Source organism: Anarrhichthys ocellatus, unplaced genomic scaffold (assembly GCF_004355925.1).
Source record: "Anarrhichthys ocellatus isolate YVR2014 unplaced genomic scaffold, GSC_Weel_1.0 scaffold50, whole genome shotgun sequence".
In the NCBI taxonomy this organism is placed as follows: domain Eukaryota; kingdom Metazoa; phylum Chordata; class Actinopteri; order Perciformes; family Anarhichadidae; genus Anarrhichthys; species Anarrhichthys ocellatus.
The window spans coordinates 2,572,972-2,586,004 of NW_022280080.1; the positions used below are offsets into that span (position 1 = coordinate 2,572,972).

The 13,033-nt window shown below is 41.2% G+C and overlaps 1 protein-coding gene across 2 annotated transcripts in view; it reads left to right on the forward strand.

Annotated features, from left to right (window-relative positions):
- Positions 1–13,033, forward strand: part of dpp10 (dipeptidyl peptidase like 10) — a 205,307-nt gene that overhangs the window by 175,684 nt on the left and 16,590 nt on the right. For both annotated transcript variants that reach the window (XM_031869928.1, XM_031869929.1), the window contains exons 6-11: positions 382–434; positions 1,850–1,931; positions 6,647–6,767; positions 8,291–8,445; positions 10,353–10,450; positions 10,994–11,117. In XM_031869928.1, the coding sequence (XP_031725788.1) occupies positions 382–434; positions 1,850–1,931; positions 6,647–6,767; positions 8,291–8,445; positions 10,353–10,450; positions 10,994–11,117 (633 nt within the window). The remainder of the gene's footprint in view (positions 1–381; positions 435–1,849; positions 1,932–6,646; positions 6,768–8,290; positions 8,446–10,352; positions 10,451–10,993; positions 11,118–13,033) is intronic.

Consider the following 13,033-nt stretch of genomic DNA (forward strand, 5'->3'; position numbering starts at 1 on the left):
GGGGGGGGGCAGCTTTACATGCACCATGCTGTCAATCTGAATGCCCCTCTCTCTCTCTCTCTCTCTCGCTCTCTCTCTCTCCATCTCCATCTCTCTCTCTCCCCCGTCTCTCCCGGGTTTTCAGCACAGAGGCACTAGCCGATGATGGGTTTCTCAGATGGAATTAAAATGTCTCGTCCCACAGCTGTCACCCATGCAAATTGCATTGTCTACAGATTCTATCGCTGAGAAAAGCCAGCAGTCTGTTTTTGTCTGATGCCTTCTTCCTTCTCATTTCTTTTTTTTGTCATGATGTCATTATCAGTGACACCGCTGCTTCTCTCGTTAATGTTTTCAGACAGTCGTCTTTAAATCTCTCTCTGTGTCTTCGTTTTGCTGCAGGTTTACCGTCACTCCTACATGGCCTCCTACAGTATCTACAATATTCACACACGGTAAGTGTTGCTGTGAGGTAAAATAAAAACACTGTCATCAGCGAGACGACCAGGGTTGCAAACACAGATACAATCAGTAAAGGCTAAGTGCAATGGAAGTATATATGCTGTTCACATGTGCATGAGAAAACGGTGTTTTCTTTTCACGTGGTCCACGCATTGGCTCGATTTTAAAAACATACAGTTGTGGGATGAATGTGTTTCTGAAGGGCACAGTATTGTCACATATCTATGCTCTATTGCAAGGTTTTAAAGTCTAACACCGTAGGTCCATCCTCAGACAAAATTGAGACGACTGTGACCTCCCCACCATATAATTTAGTAAATTGCCACCATTCTGTAACTCATGCTGAGTTAGCTATTTGCAGTTTCTGTTTGTAATGATAATGGATGTATGGACAACTTTACTGGATTGCTTGATTACTGAGCTACTGAAGAAAACATGATGATTCTCAGTCAAGTGTTTTACTTACTATGATTTCTGAAGTGGATGTATGGACATTTATTTGCCATGCACATCACAGTTTGAAAACCTCTTCTATTGGGAAGGACCCTCAGCTGTAAACCTATTGCGGGTTTTTTTTTCACATAATGTGACTATAGTGTATGTGACTGCAGGGCTTTGGATCACACGGCTTGTGAACTTCAGCAATGTTAAATAAATGCATGCACAGTTATGACTACCAGTAGATGAGCCTACAGTCCATAGCGTCCTGCTGATCCCAGACAAGCTGGCATTCAGACATCCTGTCAGTCCCGTCAATCACAGTGACGGGCAGGATTCCCACTACTAATCGGAGATTAGTTTGCCTTTACAAACACAAGTGTTATTTTACAAAGCTTTGTGATAGATTCATCAGATTGTGCCATTCCGGGGCATCACTCTATCGTGTTCATTTTATCTTAGTCATCTGGCTGCTGGTATCAGACTCTGGGTCTGTTGCCAACTCGTTGTAGATTTGAATTTGCGCCTCGTTGTTTTTTTGGACCAAGAGAAACTGACACAGCGTGTGCAAAATCACAGGGAAAACTGGCCCAAAAAAAGATTTTAACTCTTTTTTTTTTCCCCCATTTGTCCCTTAATATACTTAGTAGCTGCACCCAACTTTATTTTAATACAAGGTATTAAAGCTAGTATTAAAAGGCCTTGCTGTGTTTCTATTACAGGCCATAGTTGTATGTGTATTTCATGGCTGCAACTAACTATTTTCATTATTTATTAATCTGCCAATTATTAATTGATTAATCGTTTGGTCTATGAAACATGTGAAAACTGTTAAATATCAAATGTTGAGTTTTTTCTGTCCAACAGTCAAAAACGTAAACATAACTTGGAACCATCAATGTTTTACCATGTTTACTTGGAAAAACCACTCGATGTTTGTGATGACATTGCTTGTTGTCTTTTCCTTTAGAGAGGTTTGGGAGCTGGACCCTCCTGAGGTGGTGAACTCGGTCCTGCAGTACGCCGCCTGGGGAGTGCAAGGCCAACAGCTGGTGAGAACACACAGAACAACATTCCCCAGCCTCACCCTGCCTTATACTTTACCTGCATTAGCTGCAATGCATTTCAGGATTAGTCTCATACTTTTTTATGAATGTACTTATTTGTGTCTCTTATTCACTGAAGCTTGCAGTAAGTAATTCATTGAAAAAGCACATTTCTTTTTAAGTAGACAATGTCAACAACCCTTCTGAACCGAAAATATTTGTCAGTAATACATTTCATATAGGCTCCGTATCTCGCTTGCATAATAGCACAATGACACTGAAATGAAAGGTGGTCAATAGGAAAATCACGGCTCTCAGCACGGCTACGTGAAGAAAGCACAGAAAAGTTTTGAATACAAGACACAGAGAAAGAGAGCCACTTCATTCTCTGCTCGGGTAGACATTACTCCACTATATCTTTACATAGATAATGGTTGTTTGCTGCGATATTAATGCTCTGAATGTCATATAGAGGACCTTTAAGGTTAGAAAAAAAATCATGACATAATGATTCTTATTTAACATATCGGTTGTTTGCAGAAATGTATGAGGCCAACATTTATTCCTGGCCACTGGGCTGGCAATTACCAACCATAAAATGACAACACATTGAATCAGCAGTAAGCACACATGCAGTTGCTTTCCTTTCATTATGTAATTAAATGGCCCAGCACAGAAAATCATTAGTTCATAATGTAGCCTTCAGCTTCAGCATATTTAATGCTGGCCTGATCTGACGTTAGAATTTCTACTGAAAAATACAAATAAAACCCACAATTTGAGGGCCATGTAACAGTGTCTGCTTTTAATGCATGTGCCATGCGCTTCCAATTCAGAGTTCCTCGCTATACTCGTAATATATGTAATTTACCTCAATTTTTGTAGGAACCTAATTACATGCAAATTTTCTCCCATCATACCTTTTTTTTTTGTATTTATCTACACCGGACAGATGGGGAGGTTATTTCCTTGACAGCTAAAAAAAAGCGAAAGCACAGTAGAGCAGCTTTGTCCATATTTGCAAATTTCAGCATGTAATATTTGGGCATAAATCAAACACGACTCCATTAGGAAGTCATTATGGTGATAAGGAGGTGGGAGCTTTTAGACAGATGTGAAGGCTCAGCTCTCGAGTAGCATGCGCAGCATCATTAGCCAGAAGTCTGTCTTTGGAAATAATGACACAACATGGGAGTTTTGCGAAAAATCTGCAAGTGAGCCTCCGAGCAATTCTTTGGTAATTTTGTTTATCCTCATTAGAATGGTGGAAAGTTTACGTTTTGGAATATGAATCAGGGGTGTCCATTCATCACGTCTTCAGCAATGCAATGGACCCAAGTTTTGTAATTAGGAGTTGTTTGAATGTCTTTGATCATTTGTGAATGCGAAAGGGGGGGTCTGACACTGTGGAGACAAATACGCCGCCCAATCCAGCCAGGAGGTATAACGTTGGCATGGAGTCAGTGAGTAGCATTGTGTGCTATAGCTGAGCCCCCTTCTTTAGCCCATATTTACATTGGCAAATGAATTATCACTGAATGACTTTAACAATGATGAAAACAAGATGATTCTCAGGCAAGTTCTGGAGTTATACGTTTTTCTACGATTTTAGAAGCAGATATATGGATATGGTTTAGTTGTTATGAGGTCACTAGTATCAGATATATCAGAGTGTAAGTCCCACTTAACCTAAAAGTATATGTTTCATGGATATGTGTTCAAACTTGAATGAGTTATGACTCTGAGAAGGAGTGCCATTGTTTTACGGGTAAAGTGGCAATCTTGTCCGGGCTGAATGTTTTAGGTAAGGGTTGACTGAACTGCCTTTCCTGGGGAAAGTGTGCGTCACTGTTTCAAAATCCTCTGATGTAAATTATAATTCTGGTCATGAAAAATGATCTGGCCATTTGCCAGAGTTAACTCCACCTTTACAGTAACCGCTTCCCAAAGATACGGTCGTTTAAGTGCCTACGAAGGTCTTTCTGTGGTTTACTGAGAGTCACAGGGGACATTGTTGGTATTTTCATATCACTCTCACTGTGCCAGCTCTATTTCTGTAGGTAAAGGTGCATGGTCAGAGCTATGAGGTGTATATGTTTAGGAGTGATGAGGGCTTCCCTCGTGTTAACACAAATTCAAAAATCTTCAAATATATACTGGGAAACTGTATATTCACAAAACTTTTTTTTTCCAAAGCTACTAGATTTTATAACTGTTTTGACTTAAAGCAATGCCATCATTAATGTCACTGTCTTTGTGTGTTGGGATATAAAAAACCAACAATAACTAGAAAATTCCTAAAGAAATTTTGACAGTGTGGCTTCTACTGCCCGAAGAAATCGCAATATATACACACGCCAATGTTACCGGTAGTGTCATTCAGGTTCAATTGAGATAGCGCTACTCTCTTTTCTGCATTTTAGATTCATACTCTTGGATTGAATCTTGTATTTGTGGGGCTTTTATTTTGAAAGGGTGGGACTGGGTGGGTGAGAGAGGGGGAGAGGAGACAGAATCATAATGTTTGACACTAAAATGAGAGGCTTCATCACAAGCATTCCAGTTAGAATTCATTCTGTGGGGCTTTTAATTTGAAATGGGGGGAGGGGGGGTCTTCTAAAAATATCTAAGACCTGAATGACTATGATAGAGAGAGACACAGAGAGGGAGAGAGAGACAGACAGAAAAATAGACAGAGAGGAGAGAGAGGCTGAGTGAGACAGGCAGACAGACAGTTAGATGGACTGAGTGAGTGGGGGAGTGAGACAGGCAGATAGACAGTTATAGGCATTTATTTTAAAATGGGGGGGGGGTCCTCTAAAAGTCTCCAAGACCTGAATGACTGTATGAGAGAGAGACACACAGAGAGAGACAGACAGACAGACAGACAGACAGACAGACAGACAGACAGACAGACAGACAGACAGACAGACAGACAGAGAGATAGAGGGAGAGGAGTGTGTGTGCGTGTGTGTCTCAGTGCCTCTGTGTGTTTATCAACATCACTAATGAGCTCATATAAACACCTGTGTGCTTGGGTGCATGTTGGTGATTGGAGCACCTGTGTGTTAGAGGCTAATTAAGAGAGATTAGAGTGAACAGTGATTTTCAACAAAACTACCTGTCAAACATATGCCCTCTATACCAAAACCATGAGACTAATCAATAAAATATGGATACCGTGAGAGAGATAAGACTCTGGCAAATGCGGAGATGTGTTTTTTATGTTTGTGGTGTTAAAAATGTGAGCTCAAGCGCAATATGCAAAACTGGTACCGTCTGCTTTCTTTGAGAAATGAGTGGTCAGATTTAACATGGAGTCTAATGGAGCAGTTGGTTGGAGTTCATGTCGCTCTGCGGCTCTTTGAGCCAAATGTATAAGTCCGTTGGATTCCACAGACATCTGTGTGCGACAGCACAACATTTCCAAGCTTTTTGGCCAAAAATGGTGTATAAAGAGTAAAAATTGTGGGAGCTAGAGCAATTTGTTTGGAAAAATCACAGAATATTTTCCTGCTCCGCTCCACTCTGACAGTTATGCTCTCACTCTAGCTCTTAACGAGCCGTGCAATACACACCCATTATAAAATCTGAAACGGACCCAAAATTTTCCTGAAACTTAATCTGTGACTTCATGAAAACTGTGCTAGCTATCAAAATGTCCATTTGGCTCAATAAAGTGCAGCGTTTTGTTTACGTTTTAATCTTTGAATAATTTTTCTACGTTAAAGTATGGCTAGTCAATATGGGCCCAAACTTTAGTGTTTTTTTGCTCTCTTCACGCCGTATGAATCTAAAATGCAGAAAAGAGAGTAGCGCTATCTCAATTGAACCTGAACGACACTACCGGTAACATCGGCATGTGTAGCTATATATTGCGACTTCTTCGGGCAGTAGAAGCCACACTGTCAAAATTTCTTTAGGAATTTTCTAGTTATTATTATTATTATTAAGCCCGATGGATCAGTGTGCTTTGGCACAGGCAGTTTTACTGCCTTTGTGCCACAAAGCCACACTGAACTACATTTCTATCCCGGGCCCACTTCTATGATTTGATCAGACAACCTCAAATGGCTGATCATACTCGCTCCCCACTTGGAGTAATGATAGTAGTAATAAGCCCTTCCCATTTTACAATACAACTCTACTGTTAGATAATCATCTCTCTGAACCTTTCAGCACATGCATAGACCGCCTTCTGGACTGATGGTTAATGCCATCCAGCAGGAGGCCCTGCTGTCTGTGAGGTTGTGTCAGTGCAGAGAGAGGCCCTGTGCTGATGAAATAATATGTAAGATCACATGATGAGGCCACAGACTTCTGGCTCGTTGGAAAGCACCAACAACTATTTCCTGTCTCTTAGACGGACTGTGGTCCGTGTAACGCTGACAAATGTTTGTCTGACGAGTTGGGCCACGGTGTCAGGCTTTTTAAAACCCCTCAGGTTGTGCAGTTTGGGATTTTAATTGACTTCTGAGGCCTCTGGAGGAGTATCAGGTTCACTTCCACAAATACAGCTTACTGACACTGCTGTGCATCTTTAATCCTAAAAGAATCGTCTGGATGCTTGAGCAGATACTGTGTGTATTTAATACAATGAATGTTAATCCAGTGTTAAAGTTGTGAAGCCTGAAATCTGGCACCTATACTACAGGCTTTGGCAGCCATGCAACAGTGCTCCTGTTCCTCACCGGTTCGCCGTGTGTGCTTCCTTTCCACAGATCTACATATTTGAAAATAACATCTACTATCAATCAGATGTCAAGAGCAACTCCCTCCGGCTGACATCCTCAGGGAAGGAAGGGATCGTCTTCAATGGGATCGCTGACTGGCTCTATGAAGGTACATGTCACCTTTTCTTACAGTCTAAGGACAAAACTTGCCATAAAGTGCGGCTTAGACCTTTTTCCTGGTTTGATGAAACTGACAGAATCTCAACGACAAACGTAAACGTGATGTCAGATAATGACGTGTTGAGAAACAGTGCACCGCTGATGATAATATCTGACTTCATTTTCAAAGTGTTAGCAGACTGTCTCATTAAACCGTAAATGCCTGTGTTCAGAAACATTACCTTATAAAAGGCAGTGATTAAATATTCATAATGTTTGTTCTGGTGCAGATATCTTCCCACCCGGTGTAAAGGAGTCTCTTTATGTGCTTTAAGTAAAGACATGCTGCATGACCTCAGCCAGTCTCTCCGGAGAAAAGAATATTATGTAAATCAAATCTAACGGCAAGTGGCCGCAGTGAATGCACCGTTGTTTTCTTCTTCTTGTTTCCCTTTTATTGTTAAGTATATTTTTGAAGTATAATAATGATGATTGACACCGAAATATACCATTTTATTTTTCGTTTCCACATCATTGTGTCCGGGTTGAGTGTGTTTGTGCATCCCCATCAAGGGCTTTATAAGGATTTTCTGTCAAATGACGATTAGAATACATTTAAACATTTATGTTTACTTGAAATCAATGGGATATACAAACAGTAACCTACTTTGTACTTTACAGTGACGGATCATTCATACAAATAGTCAGTGTAACCACAACATTCAGAGTGTAAACACAGATGATGAATTATTAAATGAGGTGTAATGCTTTTCGTGCAATTCGTCGACTTTATTGTATAACATTTAACCTGACCTCATTTACATTTCAACCTCAGTGCTAAGGTTAGTTAATAATTAATTACAAATGTTTTGTTGGTTACAGATATATAAATGTCCACACAGAACAAAGTATTTGGTCCAAACTTGAACGTCCAGTGTACACAGCTGAATCATGCTGTGATTTAAAGCTGCCAGAAGTAGAGGTTCCAACTTTGGCGCCCCTCCCCAGTGGTGTGGTCAAACAATGATAAAATCATTTCAAAATTCTACACAGAGTTAAGCCAGCTTAAAGGACCAGCAGAAATGGAAATATTCAGAACTACTGAAACTAAGAATCATTGTGTTTCCGTTAGCTCAGAATAAGCCCTTATATTCCAAATGTCCTCTTTATGGAGTCGGCCATCTTGCACCACCATGTTTCTACAGGAGCCCAGAAAGGACAAACCAAACACTGGCTCCAGAGAAAGCCTTTTATTACATTTTTATGTTGATGTGGCAGCTTAAATTTGGTGGCGCGAAAGCACCCGAAGGCCACCGTAGGTTCTTCTAAACACTTGAGTTAAAGTTAAGGGTGAGGTATTCAATTAGTTGCAACCTCACGGCTGGATGCCACAAACATCCTAACACTGGTCCTTTGTTGACAGATCATATGTTGAGCCGTTTTGTGTTTTATATCGATAATACTCTTTCTGAATCCTTCAATTTTAAGATTGATAAAACAATGCAGCTCATCCTGTGTCTCTTTACGAAACAGAGGAGATCCTTGAGACCCACGTGGCCCACTGGTGGTCACCTGACGGAGAGAGGTTGGCCTTCCTGGTCCTTAATGACAGCCTGGTGCCCAACATGGCTTTGCCTCGCTTCACTGGCATGACATACCCCAAAGGAAAGCAATACCCATACCCCAAGGTAAACATTATTCAGAGGACACACATGTCATAATGTCACTGCACAGTTACACGACCGTTAGCCATGCTTCCAGAAAAATGTCAATAACATATCTCTTGCTACCATTTTGGGACATACTCTTGTTTGCTACATTTTTTTGAATGTGATAAGAAGATGGAAATCATTCTACTTTAGACATACTTCACACTCTAAAGGGTTTTCTCTGTTGGTTACCCCATCTTTGCACTGCCGGTCCAATAAGGAGGTAGCGACCACACACTAACTAGCACCAGCTTTTTCAAATATCGCACAAAACATGCACTTGGACTGAAGGATGAACTGATTAGAATTTGATGGTCAAAGCTCAAAGGTCACTGTGACCTCACAAAACACATTTTTGACCATAAATCAAGAATATATGTGCAAATTATGACAATTTAACACAAGTGGTGCCATTTTGGACAGACATGCACGTATGGGTGTGAATGGGTGGCGGCAGGCGTCAACCTCCGCGTCTAAAAATTGAAGCCAATGTGGAAGTCCCTTAAACCTGCATTCCCTCTAATGGCCATCCGGGGGCGACTCCTCTGGTTGTAAAAATGACTCCACTTCTCTCTTGATTTATTACCTCAGTAAACATTGTAAACATGAGTTTATGGTCTCAATCTCTAGTTTCAAGTCTTCTTCAATACAGCATGATGTTCATTTACTGTGATTCAGATTTCAGTGATTGACAGGTCTCTACCACAATGTTGTCCAGTCTGGGAGTTTTCATCTTAGAACTATAACCCTTTCAGGGTGTTTTATTTTGTAACCTTTGGTTGCTTTCTCGTCAAGGAAGTATTTCCCAAAATGTTGAGTTTAGTTTATTACATCTATTTGTCAGGAACCATGTACAAAAATGACTAATATCATACAAAAAAAGAGATGTTTAGCTCCTATTTCCATTTGCAGACCGGCCAGGTGAACAAACGCTAAGTTATTTTAAAGAAATTGTGCTGTTAATCCTCTCTAAGTTCAATATACAGGCTGGTTAAGTTTTTTTTATTTTTTTTTCACTGTTTTTCTGTCCTCAGTTGTCTTCCTATAAAACATGTTCATAGAATAATTCAAAGGCAAATACCCCTGAACAAGGCGAGTTTGAAATATTATTTATGGAAACAGGCTGTCGCACTACCTGCAATATTTGTGATTCAAGTGGATTCACTTTCTTATTCCCTGTATTGTAACACTTTCATATCAAAGCTTTACATTTTCAACGCAGTTTGAAATCAGAGAGCCAAAAGACAAACAGCTTGTGTGTCTTCGAGTCTGTGCTTCTATCCACCAGTGATCAGTCGTACGTGGAGACTGTCCACTGTCAAAGAGAAGGGGAACAATCTTCACCCACTGAGAGCAGCCTCGCTCGAACTGAAGCAACGCACCGCAGTGATCACACACAGATAATACACAAAGTAGTTGGCTAGCTACTATAGCTTTACCCATCTTTGAAAGCGACACCGGTTGTTCTCTGAAGATCTTTCCATCGGGCTCTCTCTGTGCAAGTCTTCTTGGAAACACAGGAAATCAAAAGTGTGATTTGTTGCAGGTGGAGTGAAAAAGAATAATGCAAAAGCCCGTTCTTTACGATTGTAGCTTACTATTGCTCAGTCAAGCATTTCTTCAATGCAATCATGTTTTATGTCTGCTGTTCGTCACACAAAACTAGTTCCTGCAAAACTACACATGCATGGTTGTCTAACTGGATGTGCAATTAATAGAGTTTAAAGGGGCTCTTAAAGGTATGTTCTCATTGAATTATTCATTCCAAATCACTTCATCACGCAGCACTTTATAAGCCACGCTTGCCATGTTGGATGGTGCATGCATGGAGCGTTTGATGATGTGGGGTTTCTGTCTAAAGTCTGGACTGTTGGTTCTGCGTGCAGGCTGGCCAACCCAACCCGGCGGTGAAGCTCTACGTTGTCAACCTCTACGGGCCGACGCACACGCTGGAGCTCATGCCTCCAGAGACGCTTAAGCTGCGGTGAGGGGAGCTGCTTTCTGTTTGTTGAAACCTCTGCATCGGCCGGAGGAGACATTAGACATTTTTAAACTTCACGTGATCATTTTTGCTTACTAGACACTCGGCACCTTTAATAAGGGGAAACCGTGCGCACTGCAGCTTGCTGTGCCCCTGCATTGCAGTTACAGTAGTTGTAACTTATACTTTCAGTGGGGAAACAAAGTAAAGGACAAACTAAATGTATTGTTTCACAATGCATGCAGCTGCATCTGTCATTTCAACGTATTTTAAAAATCTCAGATTAACCATAAGGTTTTATGAGACCGCATCACTGAATGCCAAAACCTCCTTATGACTTCATGTCAACAGGACGTCTTGTTACTCCGTCTCCTTGCATCATATGTATCAATGTGTTTCATTGTGCTGGACTGAGTCCTGGACCGCCCTGCCTCAAAACAGACACTAGAGGATCATAGTTTGAAATTGTGCTCATAAAATACAAAACAATAACCTTAAAATAAATGTACATGATGATAACCAGCGTTGTTTTCATGTTTTTCTTAGGGAACATTATGTTACCATGGTGAAGTGGATCAGCAAGACCAAGACATCGGTCAGGTGGTTGAACCGGGCCCAGAACACCTCCATCCTGACTGTGTGTGACACCACCACTGGAGCCTGCGTCACGGTGTGTATGTGTGTGTGTGTGTGTGTGTGTGTGTGTGTGTGTGTGTGTGTGTGCAAGAGAGAGAGAGAAATAGAAGTGTGTCCTTGGGTGGAAAAGGAGACTTTGTGTTCACGTTGGCAAAGTAATCATCTAATCAGGGAATGTATTACCTTAGAAAGGTTTAGAATGCAACGTAATGCTCTACATTTACTTCATAGCGCTCTGTGAAGGGTTGACGCTTGTTAAAGCCTAGTAACAGCTCTTGACTCATTATATCCGTGATCCATGATTTCCAAGGTAACGCTCTCGTTGTCGTGAGCAGAGAAGCAGAAATGTTTTTAAATCGGAGGAATGAGTCTAAGCTGGTGTAAATTAAATGTACATATCGGGGTACTTTGTGGTGCTTCTGCCTCCAATGAATAAAAATAAAAAAAGAATGATGCGCTGCTTTCTGATAGGACCAGAGCCATATGACCCCGCTCCCTTCAAGGACTCCACTGTTCGTTCCCCGGCACTTCTTTTAGTTTTTTAGTTTGACCTTTTGAGCGCTTGTCATTTCAAATCATTTTCCTCACTGAGTGGTTGCCATCTGCTGTGTTGCCATGAGTTCTAAGGAAGAGGAGCAGCATCTGTTACTCGTGTTGGACAGAAAGTACAACTGTACGAGATACAAAGTCTTGTTTTGAGTATCGACGCTAGCATCAATAGTGTCCATTGCATCCTGGGAACATCAACACTCTCGTTAGCGCTGTAATATTTGCATCAACGCTGCTGGTATGATCGCCTCTTTTGGTTTGGACAAGTCACAACCACTGGTTACCACTGAAACTGTCTCGTGTTTAAACATGCAGATTAAGTAAATAACAGAGGAATTCAAAAGGAATGTCTTGTGCTTGAGAAAATGAGTTGGTGGTGATTAAAAAGTATTCAGAGGTAGACGAAGACAAATGCATTCACCTATCATGGCATGTTTCTCTGACCTTATAAAACGTTAGGTGCTGGTAACATTACAGGTGAAGTCAGTGATTCTAAAATTCAGCTCATATCTCCTCTTGGTCCTCTAAGCTGTCCATTATGCGTTGGTTGGAAAAAAAACATATCCGGTGTTAATGCACAGCCCTGTCTCCGTAGAGGTCCGGAACATGATAATAACCGACTTCGTTATGATCCAGTGCCACATATATATTGAATTAACGGCTAAGATTGTTTCTTTTCTGTGCCCTTAGTTATTTCAGTGGCTGTGATGATCAAAAGATTTGTTTTGCGTTTTGTCTTTGTGGTGGCACTTCAAGTGGCTGCTTTTGGTAATCGCCACGGTCTCGGAACACATGAGTCATACTGGTTTTCGAACGTCCATTCTTGAATAAAAAGCTGTTTTTGTTGTCACCTTTTGTCTTGTAGGGAGCGTCGGGAATGTCTTTTCTCTGAGTCACTCGTTGCCTCTCGTCTTGCCTATGTTTGTGTGTATGTCACTCACTGACTCGAGTCACAATGCTTATCAGGATACGCAGATTTGGTTGGCCGAGTAGCATCGCGTGACACGATTTACAATGCATGCAACCAACGACAAAATCTGCGCTCGTTAAAACAGAAATGCTGGGACAAAATGTAATAATTCTGAATGATTGATCAGTTATAGTGACCTCTGTTGTAGCCTGTGTAAATAAATCCCCGACACGCCTGCTGAACCTAGTTATGGTTGCTAAGCTATGATATGACTGGCGTTTGAGGGTAGGGTTTAGAGAACGGTCTGTGGTGTCCAGTCTTACAACACAATGCCAGGGAGGAGTAAACAGAACATTAGAGACAATAGAAACGACTTGAGAGTTGTTGACATGTTCCCAAGCTCCAGTCGATCATCTATTAACCTCGCGAGTCGTCCCAAGTCACTAAATCTCTTGGTTACAAGGACATGTGGATGAACTCCTATGGTGCCA